This window comes from Pomacea canaliculata, linkage group LG11, assembly GCF_003073045.1.
Source record: "Pomacea canaliculata isolate SZHN2017 linkage group LG11, ASM307304v1, whole genome shotgun sequence".
Classification (NCBI taxonomy): domain Eukaryota; kingdom Metazoa; phylum Mollusca; class Gastropoda; order Architaenioglossa; family Ampullariidae; genus Pomacea; species Pomacea canaliculata.
The window spans coordinates 8,237,731-8,253,243 of record NC_037600.1 but is presented as its reverse complement, the minus strand read 5'-3'; the positions used below and the strand labels follow the sequence as shown (position 1 = coordinate 8,253,243).

Below are 15,513 nucleotides of genomic sequence, written 5' to 3'. Positions count from 1 at the left end.
TTAATACAGTGATACCTCGGTTCTCGAACATAATTCGTTCCGGGAGGACGGTCGAGAACCAAATTGTTCGAGAACCGAAGCAATGAAACCCATAGGAAATAATGGAAACTGGATTAATTCGTTCCAAGCCCCAGAAAATGCCTATTTACTTGCCTAATTTGTATATAATATGTAGAAAAACATGAGTCTCAACAAGAAATAAGAAATAAAAGTGTATTTATTAAAACAAACAAAAAAAAATAATAAAATGTACCGTACAGTACAGTACAGTAAATTGTGTTTCATTTACTGTACCTGTACCAAACTTTATGACAGGAGGGAATGAATGTGGAGGGAGGAGGGAAGGGGGATGGTTATTGTTTTGAAGGGGAGTCCTCTTCAATAAAAACAGAGGGTAACTGCTCTTCGGGTGTTTCTGTTCTCTGTATCTTTTGCTGAGGAGAATCAGAATCTTGCTCTGAACTTGCTTGTCTGATTTCTTTACGGAAGAATTTGTCAATTGTTTGCTGGTTTTTTTTTCTCCTTTGCAAAATTTTGCGGAAAGTGGACATAACATTGTCATTAAAAATGTTAACTGCTCTATTTGCTACCACTTTATCAGGGTGATGTTGTTCAACAAAATTTGCGATTTCTGCCCATTTTGCACACATTTCATGACTCTCCACAAAAACGTGACTCTCTCTCTCTCTGCACTCACACTGATGACGCAAGCAAGGCGCGCTGGGCCGAATGAACGCCATTCGGCTCAACTCGGCTCATCTCGGACGTTCGGATGTTCGAGTTCCAAATATTTGTTCGGATTCCAAGACAAAATTTTCTCGAATTTCCTGGTCGAATACCGATTTGGTCGAAAGTCAAGGCGTTCGAGAACCGAGGTATCACTGTAATTTTATTGTGAACTGAACCCAAAGTTGTCACATCACACATATAATGCTGAAATAAATTTGCAATCAAGTTCACATCCACTTGGGGGAATTGTTTCTTCTTTAACTTTACCAGACAACTCGACTATTAGGAGCTTAAGGGCAACAACTCCTGATAGTCAGGTCGTCTGGTAGATATCAAGACAGATAATTACATGCAAAATTTCATTTTACAAATTCTGCTATTATTACTTATTATTTAAGAAAACCATTTTGTTTCAGCTCTTCCATGCACAAATCTGACAGATGGTAAAGCTTTATATGTAGCCGGATATATAAGGTCAACCTTCATTAAGCAAAGTCAAGAAAACATGCAGTTACAGTTTGTGCAACACTAACAACACTAACCAAACCCTTGTCATATAAATAATTTCTATTCATTGGGAACAATGGTGGCTCTATTCACAATTTGCTTATAAGCTGCACTACAAAGTCAGTTCACAGGAGGGTTGCCATGATATACAGCGTGAGCCACAGGTAGAAGGAAGCTATTGCGCAGCTAATAAAAACTTCTGTAGATCATAGAAGCAATTGATCAGCTGGAAGAAACAACTTGTGACCAAATAAACTGTTTGTAGGATAAAAAAAGAGACTTTATGCCAGCCTTGGGCAACAAATCAGGCTTATCAAAAGATTTAAATACTTGTAGGAAACAAAATTTTCCACATATATCAGATAAAGGCTAGTGAAAACATTGCTAAGGTTCTAAACCCACCATTTCAAACATTTTAAGCTAGATCTCTCCTTCAAATCCCCAACAAACAAACAAAAAAAAAAAAAAAATGAATTACAGGTGAAAGTTTCTACCTAAAACTATCTTCATACAAACTGTTTACGTATCAAAATACATAAACACAACCCATGTGATGTCAACAACATATGTGATATACTATGAGTTTCTCAAATCATTTAGAAAGTCTGATGAAAGTTGGATAAACCTGTTTTCCATGTGATATTAATAGTGTGTTTGTGACTGTCACTACACAAACAGGTACTGCCACTTGAATGTGTGCTTGTATATCTGTGTGCAGTAAATATGCATGTCCATTTGGATTCAGAATGCTTGCAAAACTGCAATACTGAAAAGAATGAATTCTATAGTTAAATATTTAACTAAAACAACAGCTATCACACAACAATGCACAGAAAAAGCAATAATCTCCCATAGTGATAAGAGAATCACATTCATACCCTGTCAATGCCCTTCACAAATTATTCAAACTGAATATTTATAACTCGTTCCAAAAGTAACAGTCACTCCTTTGTAAGTCACATGATAAAAACTGTTCAACAACCCCTCCCTCCTCCCAAAAAACACTAGGACATATAACTCAGTACACTCTCCCAAGAACTTTCCACCATAGTCAATTTTAACAAAGATGATGGAGAAAAGGGTGGCGGGGGGGAAGAAAAGGTGAAACGAACTTTCATCAACTGCTAAAATGTTGAAATAATTTTCTACCTGCACTTCACACACAAACACACACAAAGAAAACTATTACCTTAAAATACATCTTGTGCTTCAGCTTGATTCTGAACCCTACAAAAACAAACTGTCCCCACAAGAACATACCTGATGAGAATCTTTAAACAAGATCAAGGCCCAAAAGAAACAATAACACCAACAATAAATCTAGTAAACAGCATGCATTTCTGGCCCTTCAATAACTGTTCCAACAGAACATCAGTATTCATTTACAATGCTGCAAAAAAGTCTGCCATTAACAGCCCACCACTGTTTCCACATCAAGTGTTTAACAAAGAATTAGCTTTTTAATTGTACAATTTGAAAATCTCTTATCACCTCATTATTTACTCAACCTTTTGTTTTTATCATCTCCCACCTCTCTTGTTTACAGTCCAGTCTCAAAACAAAAGCTATGTACAAGGTCAAGCCAGAAAATGCTAACACACTGGATCTTGAGTGTAACTATAGACATAATGTGACCTTTGGTAACACCACGTTAATGCATTGACAGTCAGAGTTATGCTGTAAACTATCAGTGTCCATTGAGTTAAAGCAGTTCAACAGGGTGTTCAGGTCATACTGAGGCCCTTCCCCACCGTTAAATGACCTCTCTTAACCGACCAACAGCAGAGATAAACAGCGTCTAACACTTGTTTTCCTGAGTTCATTTATCACACAACCCCCCAAAATGCCACAAGACCAGTAGATGCAAACTAGACAGAAAAATTCCTGTCAGGACAAACATTACACATATTAAAAAGAGAAACAAAATAAAAAAAACCAAAAAACAAACCTTTGGAGATGGTGTACACAAAAACGAAGAAAACCTTTCTTGCAATGATTTTTACAGATTCAGAAACAAGAATTGTACATTGCAAATAAAACTAAATGACAAGAAATGTTTGAGACGAGATGAAAATAAGACTAAAAGAACTGTGCAACAATGTAACAGATCCTCAAATGCAACAAAAATATACAAGCATATTTTTTTTTAAATAACTGGTGACATGGGGAAAAAACTGAAAGAAACAAATGTTTGTGTCTTGTGAAATCAAATGGAAAGTAAAGTAAGGAAAAAAAATGATTGAAGGAAGTCAGATCTGCAAAGAGACACAAGGAGTCAAGAGAAGGAAAATTACGCAAAATACAATAAAGAAAACTGAAGGAAATATAACAAAAGAATATGACAGTCACTAATATTTTGTTGAAGATTTTATAGGTTTTTTTTGGTCTGCTATTTCAAGATAAGTGACAAGAGCATGACTGAGATGGAAAGGTGAGGAAAAAAAAAAAAAAAGAGATTCACTCTGACAGCTACTTCCATTTTTGACTTCCACAATTCTGACTACAGTTTAAAGTCACTCATTTATTCTAGCAGTAGACCCCATCCCTCCTCCCTCCACTACCCCAACAAAAAAGAAACAAACACATGCACAGTAAAATCTCATCCTTTAAGTAAGTGATAGAACAAGAAGCTTAGTGCCAGTCAGTTTAAACAAATAAGATCAACTGAGAGTGCAGCAGTAAAGCGTGTTTATAAATAACATAACTGCACTCGTGCAACAAAATAAGTGAACTCTGCCTATCCAGTACCACACCTTCCAAAAACATTACTTCAGAAAAAAAAAAAACAATAAAAAAACATAGCAATGATCACTCAGAAACGTTTTCCTTGTGTACATAAATTTCTGGAATCAGAATAGGATTAAGGAGGAAAGGGTAAGGAAGTGGGGAGAAGAAGACAGTATTAAATGTCAAGAGAATCAACTCAGTGAAACCTACAAGCCACAATCACAGAATCACAAACCCATTGTCCAAGTCCCCATCCAGCTCACCACCATCTGGTCTCTGGTCCTCGTCCTCCAAGAAGTCGTCCTCCTCCTCCCTCCCATCCTCCTCCTCTTCCTCCTCTTCAGACATCCTCTCTTCTACCTCCTCATCCTCCTCTGCTTCCATCCCCTCATTGGCATGTGCCACATGCTCGCTGCTCTCCTCCTGACCGCTGCTGCTACTGCAGCTGAGGTCTTTAATGTCCAGCTGGTTCAAGGTGCGCTGCGCCAGTTCTCGGATGCGTCGGTAGGACTGAGAGCTGACCACCCTGGTGAGGGCCTCTCGCCCGCCTTCACGCTCCAGTAGGCGGCAGTACTTTTCCGCTACATGCATAAGAAACACATTTCATAATTTCTTCTGCTAGTTTCGTTACATATATTTGCAGATATACATATATCTGAATCTCTCTCTATATATAAATCTCTCAGATTTAAAGATAATGCCAGTCAATGTTCCAATAACTATACAGGTCAGGTTGAATATAGTGTGAAATCTATTTGGCTTGCAACCCCCACCCCCCCCACCAATACTTTTCACAGAACTCTTGAAAATATGCTGCTTACTACAGAGCAGACTGGCCATATTTTCACCAGAAAAAAGCAGCAAAGAAAAAACATGTATAGGCATTTAAAAGGGAAGAAACTCATTTAGTCTTCAAACTGTTTTTGATGATTGCTCTCCTAATGGTCACTATTTTAGTGGGGGCCTCACACCGATTATTTTTCATTACCCCAAAATGAACGAGGCCTCAATCTCAATCAGAAAAAAGATCTTGTAGTATGCTGACAGTTAACACCACTCACGGGAGACTGCTGTAAGATTACATAGGGCCCACACTGCCCAGTGCTGAACTTGTGGTGTCTCAAAATATGCCACCAGCCGGAGGATTGGTTCAAAAGATCTGTGAAAAAGGTGAAAACAAAACAAACAAAATAAAAAGACCCCTCAGTTTTCTTAGTACCTGTATTCAGCCATGTTGATAAAAGATTAACGAAGGAAAAGCAACTGCATATTTATAAACATTAAATTACAAAGACTGTCATGAGTGTTCTACAGCTATAATTCCCAGGTGGTTAAACCAAATACCTCACTAATTTCAGGCTAAATTGTAACTCTAAATTTGTGAGTAGTTTAAAGAATCCTGTAGGAATGGACAACTTTAATCATCTCCTGCTTAATTCATCAACTGATAATAACGTCACAGTTGTCTTTGTGTTCCACTACAATTTACTTTCTTGCCCACCACCCCTACTCTTCCTTCTGTGTACATGTGAGAAAGATTTTTAATAATTTTCTAAAATGTAGCATCACTGAAAAGTTGGGAGAGATGTGTTATATAAATACTTTATTATTATTTAGGAATGATGAAAAGGGGAAAATGCACCCCCCCTCCATACATACATCCTCCCACACCCCCACATGCACAACCACCCCTATATACTGTGGTTCATTTAGTGTTAGTAAAATAAGCCATGATCACAGCTAGCTACCTGTAATTAATATTTCGTTTTGAATTTATTGGCCACCGGTTGATGGCTTGCTCCATTCTAGCCAGCACCTCAGAGCGAGAGGGCCTTGGTATCATCCAGGCTTGAGGTCCATCAAAACAGAGATGTGACAGTACGCCACATGCGTTGTAGCTGACCTCAATGCCATCACTTGTCGACTCCAACAGCTCACTTAACAATAACAAGTAAAAATGTCTGCACTTGAATATGAAGATATTTGTGAGATTCAGATGCACATACTCATACTTGAGCTAAAGGGAAATAACATCATTACAGTTTACACAGGAAAAAAGTTTATGTTTAAGTGCTTCACCATTTAAAAAGTTGAAACTCAAAACGGAAATACTCCAGCAGACTGACCTAAAGACATTGACATATTCTTCGCACATCAGTTTGGGCCTCAGCCAGTCCACTTCAGCAATATTGCCCTGAAAATATTATAAGGGGAAAAAAAAAAAAAAACTACAACTTTAGTTCTTCCTACTCAGCTAAAATATCAATGATATGTACACATGAAGTAAAATGGCATCAAAGCTCATTTGCTATAAAACTGAAGATTTTACCTTCAAGATTTTAAGTTGACAAACATTTGCTTGTCAAAAATAGCTCACATTACACATTATATGAAAAAATATCTAATTATTTAAAAACAATTTCTTACCATTAGTCCCATCATGTTTCGTAATAGTTCTGGCTTGTCATTAAATTTCTGTTGAGACAATAAAAAAAAATCATGAAATTAATATGAAATATAAAATTAATAAAAAAATCTTGCATGCTCTAAGAAAACATACAAACTTAGGCTAATTTTCAACTAAATATGCCAGACAAAGCCCATCCAATATAAGACAATTATAAAAGGCAAATGCTTTCATAGTGACCAAAAAAACGAAACCTGGATAGGGTTATAATAAACCAATCAATACTAGAAATCAACAAACTGAAGAGAATAGTCAAATTCATCCTAGTGTATTTTGCTTATTTCTTGCTGCATGATGCTGATGGTGACATACCTGAAGACACTGCAAAAACAGCTCCATTCCTCCCTTTATCATAAACTTATGACAGTTGGAAGGTGTCTCATCTGCACAGAAACATTATATTTTAAAGCATTCACATGCCACACACAAAAACCACCAGAAAATGTCTAAAGCATGAACATTTTGATACATTTCTAACAACAATCTCACACACTGTTAATGACAAAGAAATCAATATATCACAACACTCATAAAATATGAGTATCATAAATATAAAACTCATGAGAACATAAAATACATAAGGTAGTCCACTGTATCCCATAGTGTTGAGCCAAAAGGCTGCGATCTCACTAGGCTCACCTGTCACATTCCATAATGTGCTCCATGCTACTTCCAGCACATCATCGCAGTCACCTCCCTTCAGCTTGCGTTCAATGATGCTGAGCATTGTCTGCATAAACCAAAATGACACAATGTAAAAAAAAAAACTAAACCAAAAAACAAAAAAAAACCCCAAAACACTACAAAACAAATAAAATAAACAAACATTACTAAAGTGACTCACATCAACAGCGCCCATGTTGCCAACCAGCTCCTTTTCTTTTCCATCAACTTGGCATGCCAGGCAATTCAACAGGAAGATCCCCAGGCGGTGGATAAACTCATCGCGGTAGTCATGACGCAGCATGGAGAGCAAGACATCCACTAACCGCTCATAGCAAAACATCTGCAAGATAGCAAAGTGGTCATAATAATTAACAAGCACACATTTCTCAACAAAGACATTTCATTACGATGTGAACACTTTCACACATAGTTCATTATGATGTGAACACTCAGAGAAAGACAGTTCATCATGATGCGAATACTCTCATACAAAGACATTTCAGGTGCACAGAAACTCCTGGTCATCAAAATGTTTGATAAAGCTTAAATCTGACCAAACAGCAGGAATGCAATTGTACACTGAAAATACTAAAACAAAATGAATAAACTAACTCTGATCTTCCCAGTTCTTAAGGCAAAGCATAACTGTTGCAGAGCAATCTTCTGTTCCTGACTGTCCTTACAAAATATCCTCCCCTCCACCCACCTTCCTAACCTCTCCAGGTAACCAAACTCACCACAGCATCAGGCAAATTTAGATGGCAAAGTGTCAAGCAGGCATTCCTCATCATCTGAAACAAAAGGTGCTTATCTTTGTATCTATCAACTAAAACTGAAATCATTATGTTAAGAACAGAAAACTGAAAAAAACCAGAAAAATAAGCTATTTGCCATTAACTTTTTCCCAGTGTTTGCTACTCAACCATTCAGTAAATGTGATTTTTTGACCGCAACTGTTCAAGTGAACTGTGCTGAGTTCAGGAAAACTTCAACCAGCCACATACAAACAGCCATCCACCTCATCCATTGCATACACACACTACTGTGTTAGCAAGAAATTTAAAATGTGCATACTGTTTGTTCTGGTTGATGTTCTCTCATGGCCTTTATGAGGAGAGATATCATGGCTCTAAAAATAAATAATAAGAAATAAATAAGAAACAGATACAGATTTAATGCAGATGCTTAAATGTACTTAACTGAACAAGCACAATGCTTCAGTATGGCAGAATTTGACGTTTCACACATTTTGTAAGATACTAATATTAATATTGAGAATTTTCATGTATAGTAGGAGTAGAAAGTATTAGAAGGATAACTGAAGAGAATGAACATTTCAAAACGTTTGGTTCTGAAATCTTTCCTACATTCTAACATAGTGTGCTAGCCATCTACATTACTGTATAGGTCAGTGTCAATCAGTGTTATATCCTTTCCGTCCCTCTTATAGGGATTATCAAGCAGGTATAAATTTCTGCCTCTTGAACTGTATGTTACCCCACAAATCACTATGGACGTTTTCAAAATAAAGCTAACTTTAGACCCCATTAACATCAAAAGAAACATGATATTGTACTGAAATTTTAAAAACAGGTGAGAAAGCTTCCCTACTTTTGAACCAATCTTCATAATAAAGTATTTTCTCCTTATTAGTATGTACTACAACAATGCTGGAAGGGTGGGGAAAATTAACAGAAGAGGGTACTGATGATCAGTAACCTTGACAAATGACAACAAAATTAGTATTATGGTCTTTAACAATCATCCCAATCCTTTTTTCTGTTCACTGTGTTGTGCAATACAAGATAACTTTATTCAATCCAGTGCTTTTTTTTAATATTTGCTATTATTGCTTTTTCTAGCTATTTCTTATCCGACTTTTTTTCTTTGTTTTTCTGTAATCACGCCTCCTTCACCACATGTTCACAAACTATTGTAATAACTAACCTTTTATGTTTGTAAGTAATGCACTTCTTCTGGTCACCTTTGGCTATATAGAACAAGGAGGCACTGCAAGACAGAGATCATATATGTTAGCCACTTCTTCAAAGCAGCAGTTAATTTTTTAATGACTGTGACCCTGGTTTTCAGGAGGAACTGGTAAACCAGATATCTATACCTGGCAATGTCTATTCAGCATCTATATCAATCTCTACGTGTAAGGAGAACAATGGAATGCAAATTCAAACACGAAGAGTTGTCCTCAAATTAAAATAAAATAGATAACTCTAGAGTTTTGTAGGAATGATAGATAAAAATGTTCATAAATATTCACTCATGAGAGATGAAAGCTCACCTGCCAGCAATCTGTATACTACTGTCTGCAGGGTAGTTTTTCATAGCTGCCAGGATGGCCTAAGAGTGTGATAAAGACATCATGTTTATGTGAAGATAATATCAAACTACTTGAAACCCAAGGGTACTGGTTTTTAGAAGTTAATATGTCACTGATGACTTTATCTGGAATCTGATTTATAGGGAGCTGTTAGCAGGCACAGTCAAACAGGAAATGTTATGGCCATGTAAGACATAAAATGACTGTTCTTAGAACAAAATTGAGTTTGGATGGAGTAACAAATGCCTAACTTATCGCCACTGATTCAACTGTGACTGAAGTTTGATGAAGTGTTTATGACTACAGGTAAGTACAGGCATCCACGCAAGGGTATGTTCCAACAATGCAAGACATGACCTAGACATATTACTAGACAAAACAGATATATTGATGTATGCTACAGAAAAGTGAGAAGGTGAAGAAGCCTTGAAGAAGCCTTTTAAAAAATATTTGCATTGCAGTAAACATTCTATAGCAGTGGTTCTCAAAGTATTTTGGACTGCAGAAAACTTTACTAAAGTAAAAATACGGCAGACCACCAAGGCCTCAAATCACTCTTTACCGTGAATTTCAAATTTAAATTGCCACATTCTGTTCATTACAATTAAAAACTAAATGTACTTTTGTGACAGTAGTGTAGTAATAAGTTTACATAAAATTACATACTTCATGAAGTACACATAAAAAATTAAAAATAAGAAAGTGCACTGTGTTACTAAGGGTAAAGGATGATATGGTTAAATGACGTAATGCTCGCGCTGCGACAAAAAGACTTTGTTGGCAGGCAGGCCTTTTATGCAAACAAGCAGTTGGGCATCGATAAAACTAAAACTCTTGTAAAATCAATACTGGACTAACACTTCTGTGGGTAAGTGAGTGACAGAGTGTGTCTCTGTGTAGTCATGTATGGCAATTGAGGAGGGGAGAATTTTTTAAAAGTGGTTTTTGCAAAGAGTTACAACAAAGCATAGACAGTCATAAGAATCTTATTTTTATAAACATCTGACTTCTGATTGATGTGCACAGCTAAACAAAGAGACAACAATAAACAAGCAGTATCTTTCAAAATGTACTAATTTATTTTATGTTTTTCCAGAAAGTAGTAATATACAGTAAATGGTCAACCAGAAGCAGTATTTAAAAAGAGTTGTACTTAATTTTTATCATCATGTGACATCTGCCAAAAAAAGTTATAATAGAGCACAAACTTAAGGAGGAGATTTTTATTGTACTTTCTCTTTAAAGTGGCTTTAAATAAAACAGACATTTAGATATATGTCCACAGAGACAGAATCAAAGAGAAGAGGGACAGTGAAAAAAAAAATTAAATCAACACTCACCTCAAGTGCAATGCGATGATTTGGCACTGTCGAGAAACGGAAAAGATTAAAAAGATCATTGAGAGACTTGATGAGCAGCCAATGGTTATCTATGTACACATGAACAGCCAGCAATACCTGGCTGGCATTAGCATCACCAGTCACCTGCAACAAGTTTGACCCAATCAGAGGAATTAGGAACAAATGAAGTAAGCATAACATTTCACAATTCATCTGACCTACACTGTGCTTTCTTATTAAAAGACTAGTTGCAAATCTCAGATCCATCTTGTATATGCTATTTTCACTCAATCATGAGGTACTGAAATGCCAAGATGAGCATTAGCTATTGACTAAATGCTGCACTTGCAGGTATTTTGAAAATGCTCTACTTGGAAAATATTGTCATTGCAAAGGAACTGCTGCATTCAGCAATGGAATAAATTTTCCATAAAGTTAGACATGGGGAAATTTATTTCTCAAATGACATCACAAATAAGTTAATGAAAAATACCCTTGAGGCCGGAATGTTGCTGCGAGAGCAAGCTGCATATGCACAGCCCAGTAGTCCAAGAAATTCCAGATGTCGACCTTCTAGACCAGGTATAGAGCTTCTCTCTTCTTTCTTTTTCTCTCTGTAACAAACACACCTTTAATAATTGTGATCATAGGGTTTTCAGGTCATTTCTGTTTTGACCTAGATTATATCATATAAATAAAACATTGCAAACCAGAGATAGTTGTACAAGATAGCATATTTTGTCTGATTCATGATCAGTTACTATAGATAAAGTAATGAAAACAACAACAAAATAAAGTTTAAATTAAAATCTATACTTTTTGGTAGCTTCCATACGATGGCTGACATAATCTGGTGATTCAAATCCTGCAAGGTTGGTGCCCGACAAGTCCAGAGACACAAGAGCTGGAAAAGTGCTCATGATGTCTTTAAGGTAGTTGTCAGAGTCATTGTAGATGACTGGAATAATATCCTCATCTCCCTGGGACAGGTCAAGATGCCTTAGAGAAAGAAAAAAATCAAAAGAAAGTGATTACTTTACAAGCTGGAAATTTTTTTTTCACCATAAATGAAACTTGTAAACCTGTTTTGGAGACAATGCTCAATGACACTCCTGTGATGACTTTTACTTCACTCGAACTTCAAATGACAAAATATTTAAAATTAAACTGAACTGGGGGTTATTTTGGTATACCCTACATGTGTCAACTGACACTCTATGGCTGGGATTATAGATGGAGCAATTTAAATTTTTATAGTTCTGTAGCTATATCAGCCAATATTTCAGCAGCCATTCAGCCATCCCCCAAAATATGATATCTGGAGTAGAAAACTGCTTGCCATTGTAACCAAACTGCTACTATGTGTGATGTGTGCAAACACCTCTTGCTCGTTGTATATGCTTGACCAAAATTTGCAAATAAAATGTTAAAGAACACTCAAGAGTGAGATTGCATTGTGAACTGTGACTATGGTCCTTTAGTATACAGCTGTGTATAGAGCACTATCATTTCATGCTATGTCAATTAATGCTTGCAACTGTTCTAGGTTTCAGCAGCTGTATCATACAGACATCAAAATAATTGTTGGGTTTTGCCTGCATTTTCAATTCCACAGTAAGCTTCAACAATACAACTTGCATCAAATGATGCATGCTGCTAATCTAGTGTTAACAGTCCTTTGTAGTACATATTATAGCATATGTTGGTTAATAGTATAATATAGCATAAATCAAACATTTAAATGGTTATTATAACACTTTATTTATATAAGTTTTGTTCACCTTACCTCAGGTTGGACAGGCACGACAGGTTCTGTAGAACAGTTGGGAAGTCAGAAATGGGAATGTTGGAGATATTAAGGGAGACTAGTCCAGTTAAAGTTCCAAAGCAGTCAAGCTGTTCAAGCTGAACCGACGTTCCTGCCAGACTTAGATGTGTCAGCCGCCCCAGAGGGCTCAGCATGATCTTCACAAAGCTCTCTGCTAAAGGTGAGCCTACAAGCTTCAGGTCTTGGAGCACAAGTTTGCGGAGATTGGGGCAAGTAAGTGCAAAAAACTGGCTATCCTCATCAAATACAGATATTGGACTAGACTCCCTTGATTGTTCCAATCCTGCACTTATCACTCCTGATATTCCCCGATCGTACAGACCCAGAGGTCTCAGGTGTATAGGATCCACCACAGCTGCCATTTTGTCCAGGCGTAGAGATCGAAGCGTTCTGTGGAGAGCTTTTATAACAGGAAAACAGCTCCACTGACAATGCATGGAAAGCTCTGTAAGTGGTTGGCACCTGAGTGCCTGCAAACCTTCACATGTGACATCTGAGTGTCGAAGATCAATGCAGCTCAGCTGCGCAGCTTGACTGTTGGAGAACATGGCCAAAATATCATCCGTCAGGGGGCCATGTTCCTCAGTGAGGATGTCCACCATGCGATCACACATGTTTTTAGTTAAAAAAACACCTGGTCTTATTTCATACTTTCCATACAACAAATCATGATCCACATTTAAACAGTCTGTATCTTCAACATCCATGGTACCTAATTTAGGACATTGGTATAACTTTTCTCGTGTTGCAATAAGATCTAGATTTTTTACACAATAACGAATACAAACTTCCAGGAGAGTATCTGGTACATTCGGTGGCCATGTATTCTCCATTTCGGACAGAAATGAAAAGCACTGACAAGTGCTCTTTCTTCACTTTCCTCTCTCCTTCTTTTCTTTCCAGATGATTTTCTTTAATGAACAGACTTTTTAATCAGTTGTTCACATGTTGGAACCTGCCAACAGAAATAAAATCTGTTATGACTTTTATATATTATCTACTATATTACAGAGAAAGTGACCGGTATATTTATAAACTTGATATGGAACTGATGTATGCAATATACAGGACAGTTTCTGCACAAATATGTGAATGCTTGTATATGCCTGATGCAAGAAAATTGGACAGGGGTGCGAGGTGACAGAGATAAAAAGCGAAAGCGATTGTTGACAGGGAGAAGATGAGAAGGATTTTGAAAATGATTTCGTTTCGATGTTCATATCAGTCTGAAAAGTGCAGGAATTATATGCATCTTTTATTTCTTTTATCTTTAATTCCTTAAGTCACGGACGTTAAAGTCCTACGTCCGTGCTAGAGCTTTGGTTAATTGCTACATTTGGTTTATAAGTACATATCGGCTCTTGGCAAAGAAATAAAACTGAAATCTGTTTTAAGTTTCACTTTTATCGAGGAAACAAAATTCCAGTTATTGACTAGGTGCATGCATTACTAACCTGAAATTCCAGGGCTAAAGTGGAAAACATGAGTATTCAATCCTGCAAGTTTTTACCGTATTTTGAGGTAAAGCACGTAGAAACGGTTTACCAGGGGAATGTAAACAACTACAAAAATATATATTGCTACAGAAAATAATCACTTTTATATACCATAAGCTTAATTATGCAAGAAATATTTTCTTGCATATTTCGTATGCTTACAAGAAATGAAACTGAAAATCTTCGCAAATGTTGTTCGTTTCTTCTTACACTCTTCCAAGGCATAAAAATTTTCTGTGACCCCATCTACGCACCGGAAGCTTTCCTTAGAGAAGCTGCGAACGGACTAAGCAACGTCGATATAATTTTTTAAACTTAAAACTATTTTAAAACAAAATTCAGCATTTAAAAATGCTCTTTGTTTTATTTTTAAAGTCAGACTGAAGTGACAGAAAAATTACTTTATTATCTGTCATAAAATGCGAGATCGATATATGAAGCCGACAGCGAACGAGGTCTCGGCTAGCCAGCGTGCACTCTCGACACAGCAACGAAAGCGTTAGAGACGGTTTATCACGCAGAGAAAATGCAGACTATGAAAGGAGAGAATGATAGACTTTAATGGCTGAAAGACGTCTTTGAGGATCGTGATCTCCATGGCTAAACTTTATGTCGAGCATGCATGCAGTCTTTGAAGCACATGCGGCTATAAGCGTAGACATGTAAAAGTTGACTTATTTGTTCACCTTCAGTACAGAACTCTGAACAATGTCATCATTTTAAATTGTTTCACAAATGCTCGTCCAGGTGCTGAAAAACATTTGTCAGCAGAAAACTAGCCAGACAGCTTGCTCCTTGTGAAATCGCGTGGTTAGTTGGGTGGTTGGTTGGTGGTTGGTTTGATGAGAAATAAAGTATACTTACACCAAGAAGTGATTTCGCACTAATCGGGGGAAAGGAAGGAGGGAGGAAACTGAAGTCCTTTGGAAAAAAAAAAAAATACCCGCAAAACAGGTGTCACCTACAGAGAGTGTCTCTAGATGAGATCTGAACCAGGACCACTCACTGCGGTAGTAACAAAGAATTAAATTGTTTTAACCACAACACTACCGGACGCTCGATCCGTGACCTCGTGCGAAGGTTATCAGATGTTTAAAGATGTTATGCGCTGTTTTGTGATTTGGAATGACATGTTGATCCATACATTTGTCATTAACCAATAAAAAGAGCCTCTTTTTGTTGCACGGTGATTGCTTTCACATGCCGCTGTTTGTACCGATTGTGTGCCCCAACGACTGGTGATCTGTAGCTTCTTCTTCAACTGAGCGTACTCAACGTACGTCCTCAGTGGGGAGGGAGGTTCGAATCCGCGTGTCCTTATGATTGAGTGGACTTAGACGCTCACGGATTAGTAATACTACTGCCTTGTAATTTAAGTAATCTTTGAAGAAGGTTAGGGTTAGGAACTACATACAGCT

General features: G+C 37.0%; 1 protein-coding gene across 2 annotated transcripts; it reads right to left on the bottom strand.

Moving 5' to 3' along the window:
* Positions 1 to 1,104: 1,104 nt before the first annotated feature.
* Positions 1,105 to 14,364, bottom strand: LOC112576201 (protein zer-1 homolog). 2 transcript variants are annotated; one of them, XM_025258485.1, is made up of 17 exons: positions 14,258 to 14,364; positions 12,558 to 13,554; positions 11,588 to 11,770; positions 11,265 to 11,385; positions 10,772 to 10,915; positions 9,393 to 9,451; positions 9,044 to 9,106; positions 8,171 to 8,225; positions 7,834 to 7,887; positions 7,275 to 7,436; positions 7,070 to 7,160; positions 6,743 to 6,813; positions 6,391 to 6,438; positions 6,090 to 6,157; positions 5,712 to 5,900; positions 5,025 to 5,122; positions 1,105 to 4,544 (listed from the first exon to the last, which is right to left on the bottom strand). In XM_025258485.1, the coding sequence occupies exons 2-17, from the start codon at positions 13,430 to 13,432 to the stop codon at positions 4,183 to 4,185; spliced, it is 2,643 nt and encodes an 880-aa protein (XP_025114270.1). In that variant the 5' UTR covers positions 13,433 to 13,554; positions 14,258 to 14,364; the 3' UTR covers positions 1,105 to 4,182. The 2 variants fall into 2 exon arrangements, with proteins under 2 accessions (XP_025114270.1, XP_025114271.1); XM_025258486.1 differs by lacking the exon at positions 14,258 to 14,364 and adding an exon at positions 14,054 to 14,201.
* Positions 14,365 to 15,513: the final 1,149 nt, after the last annotated feature.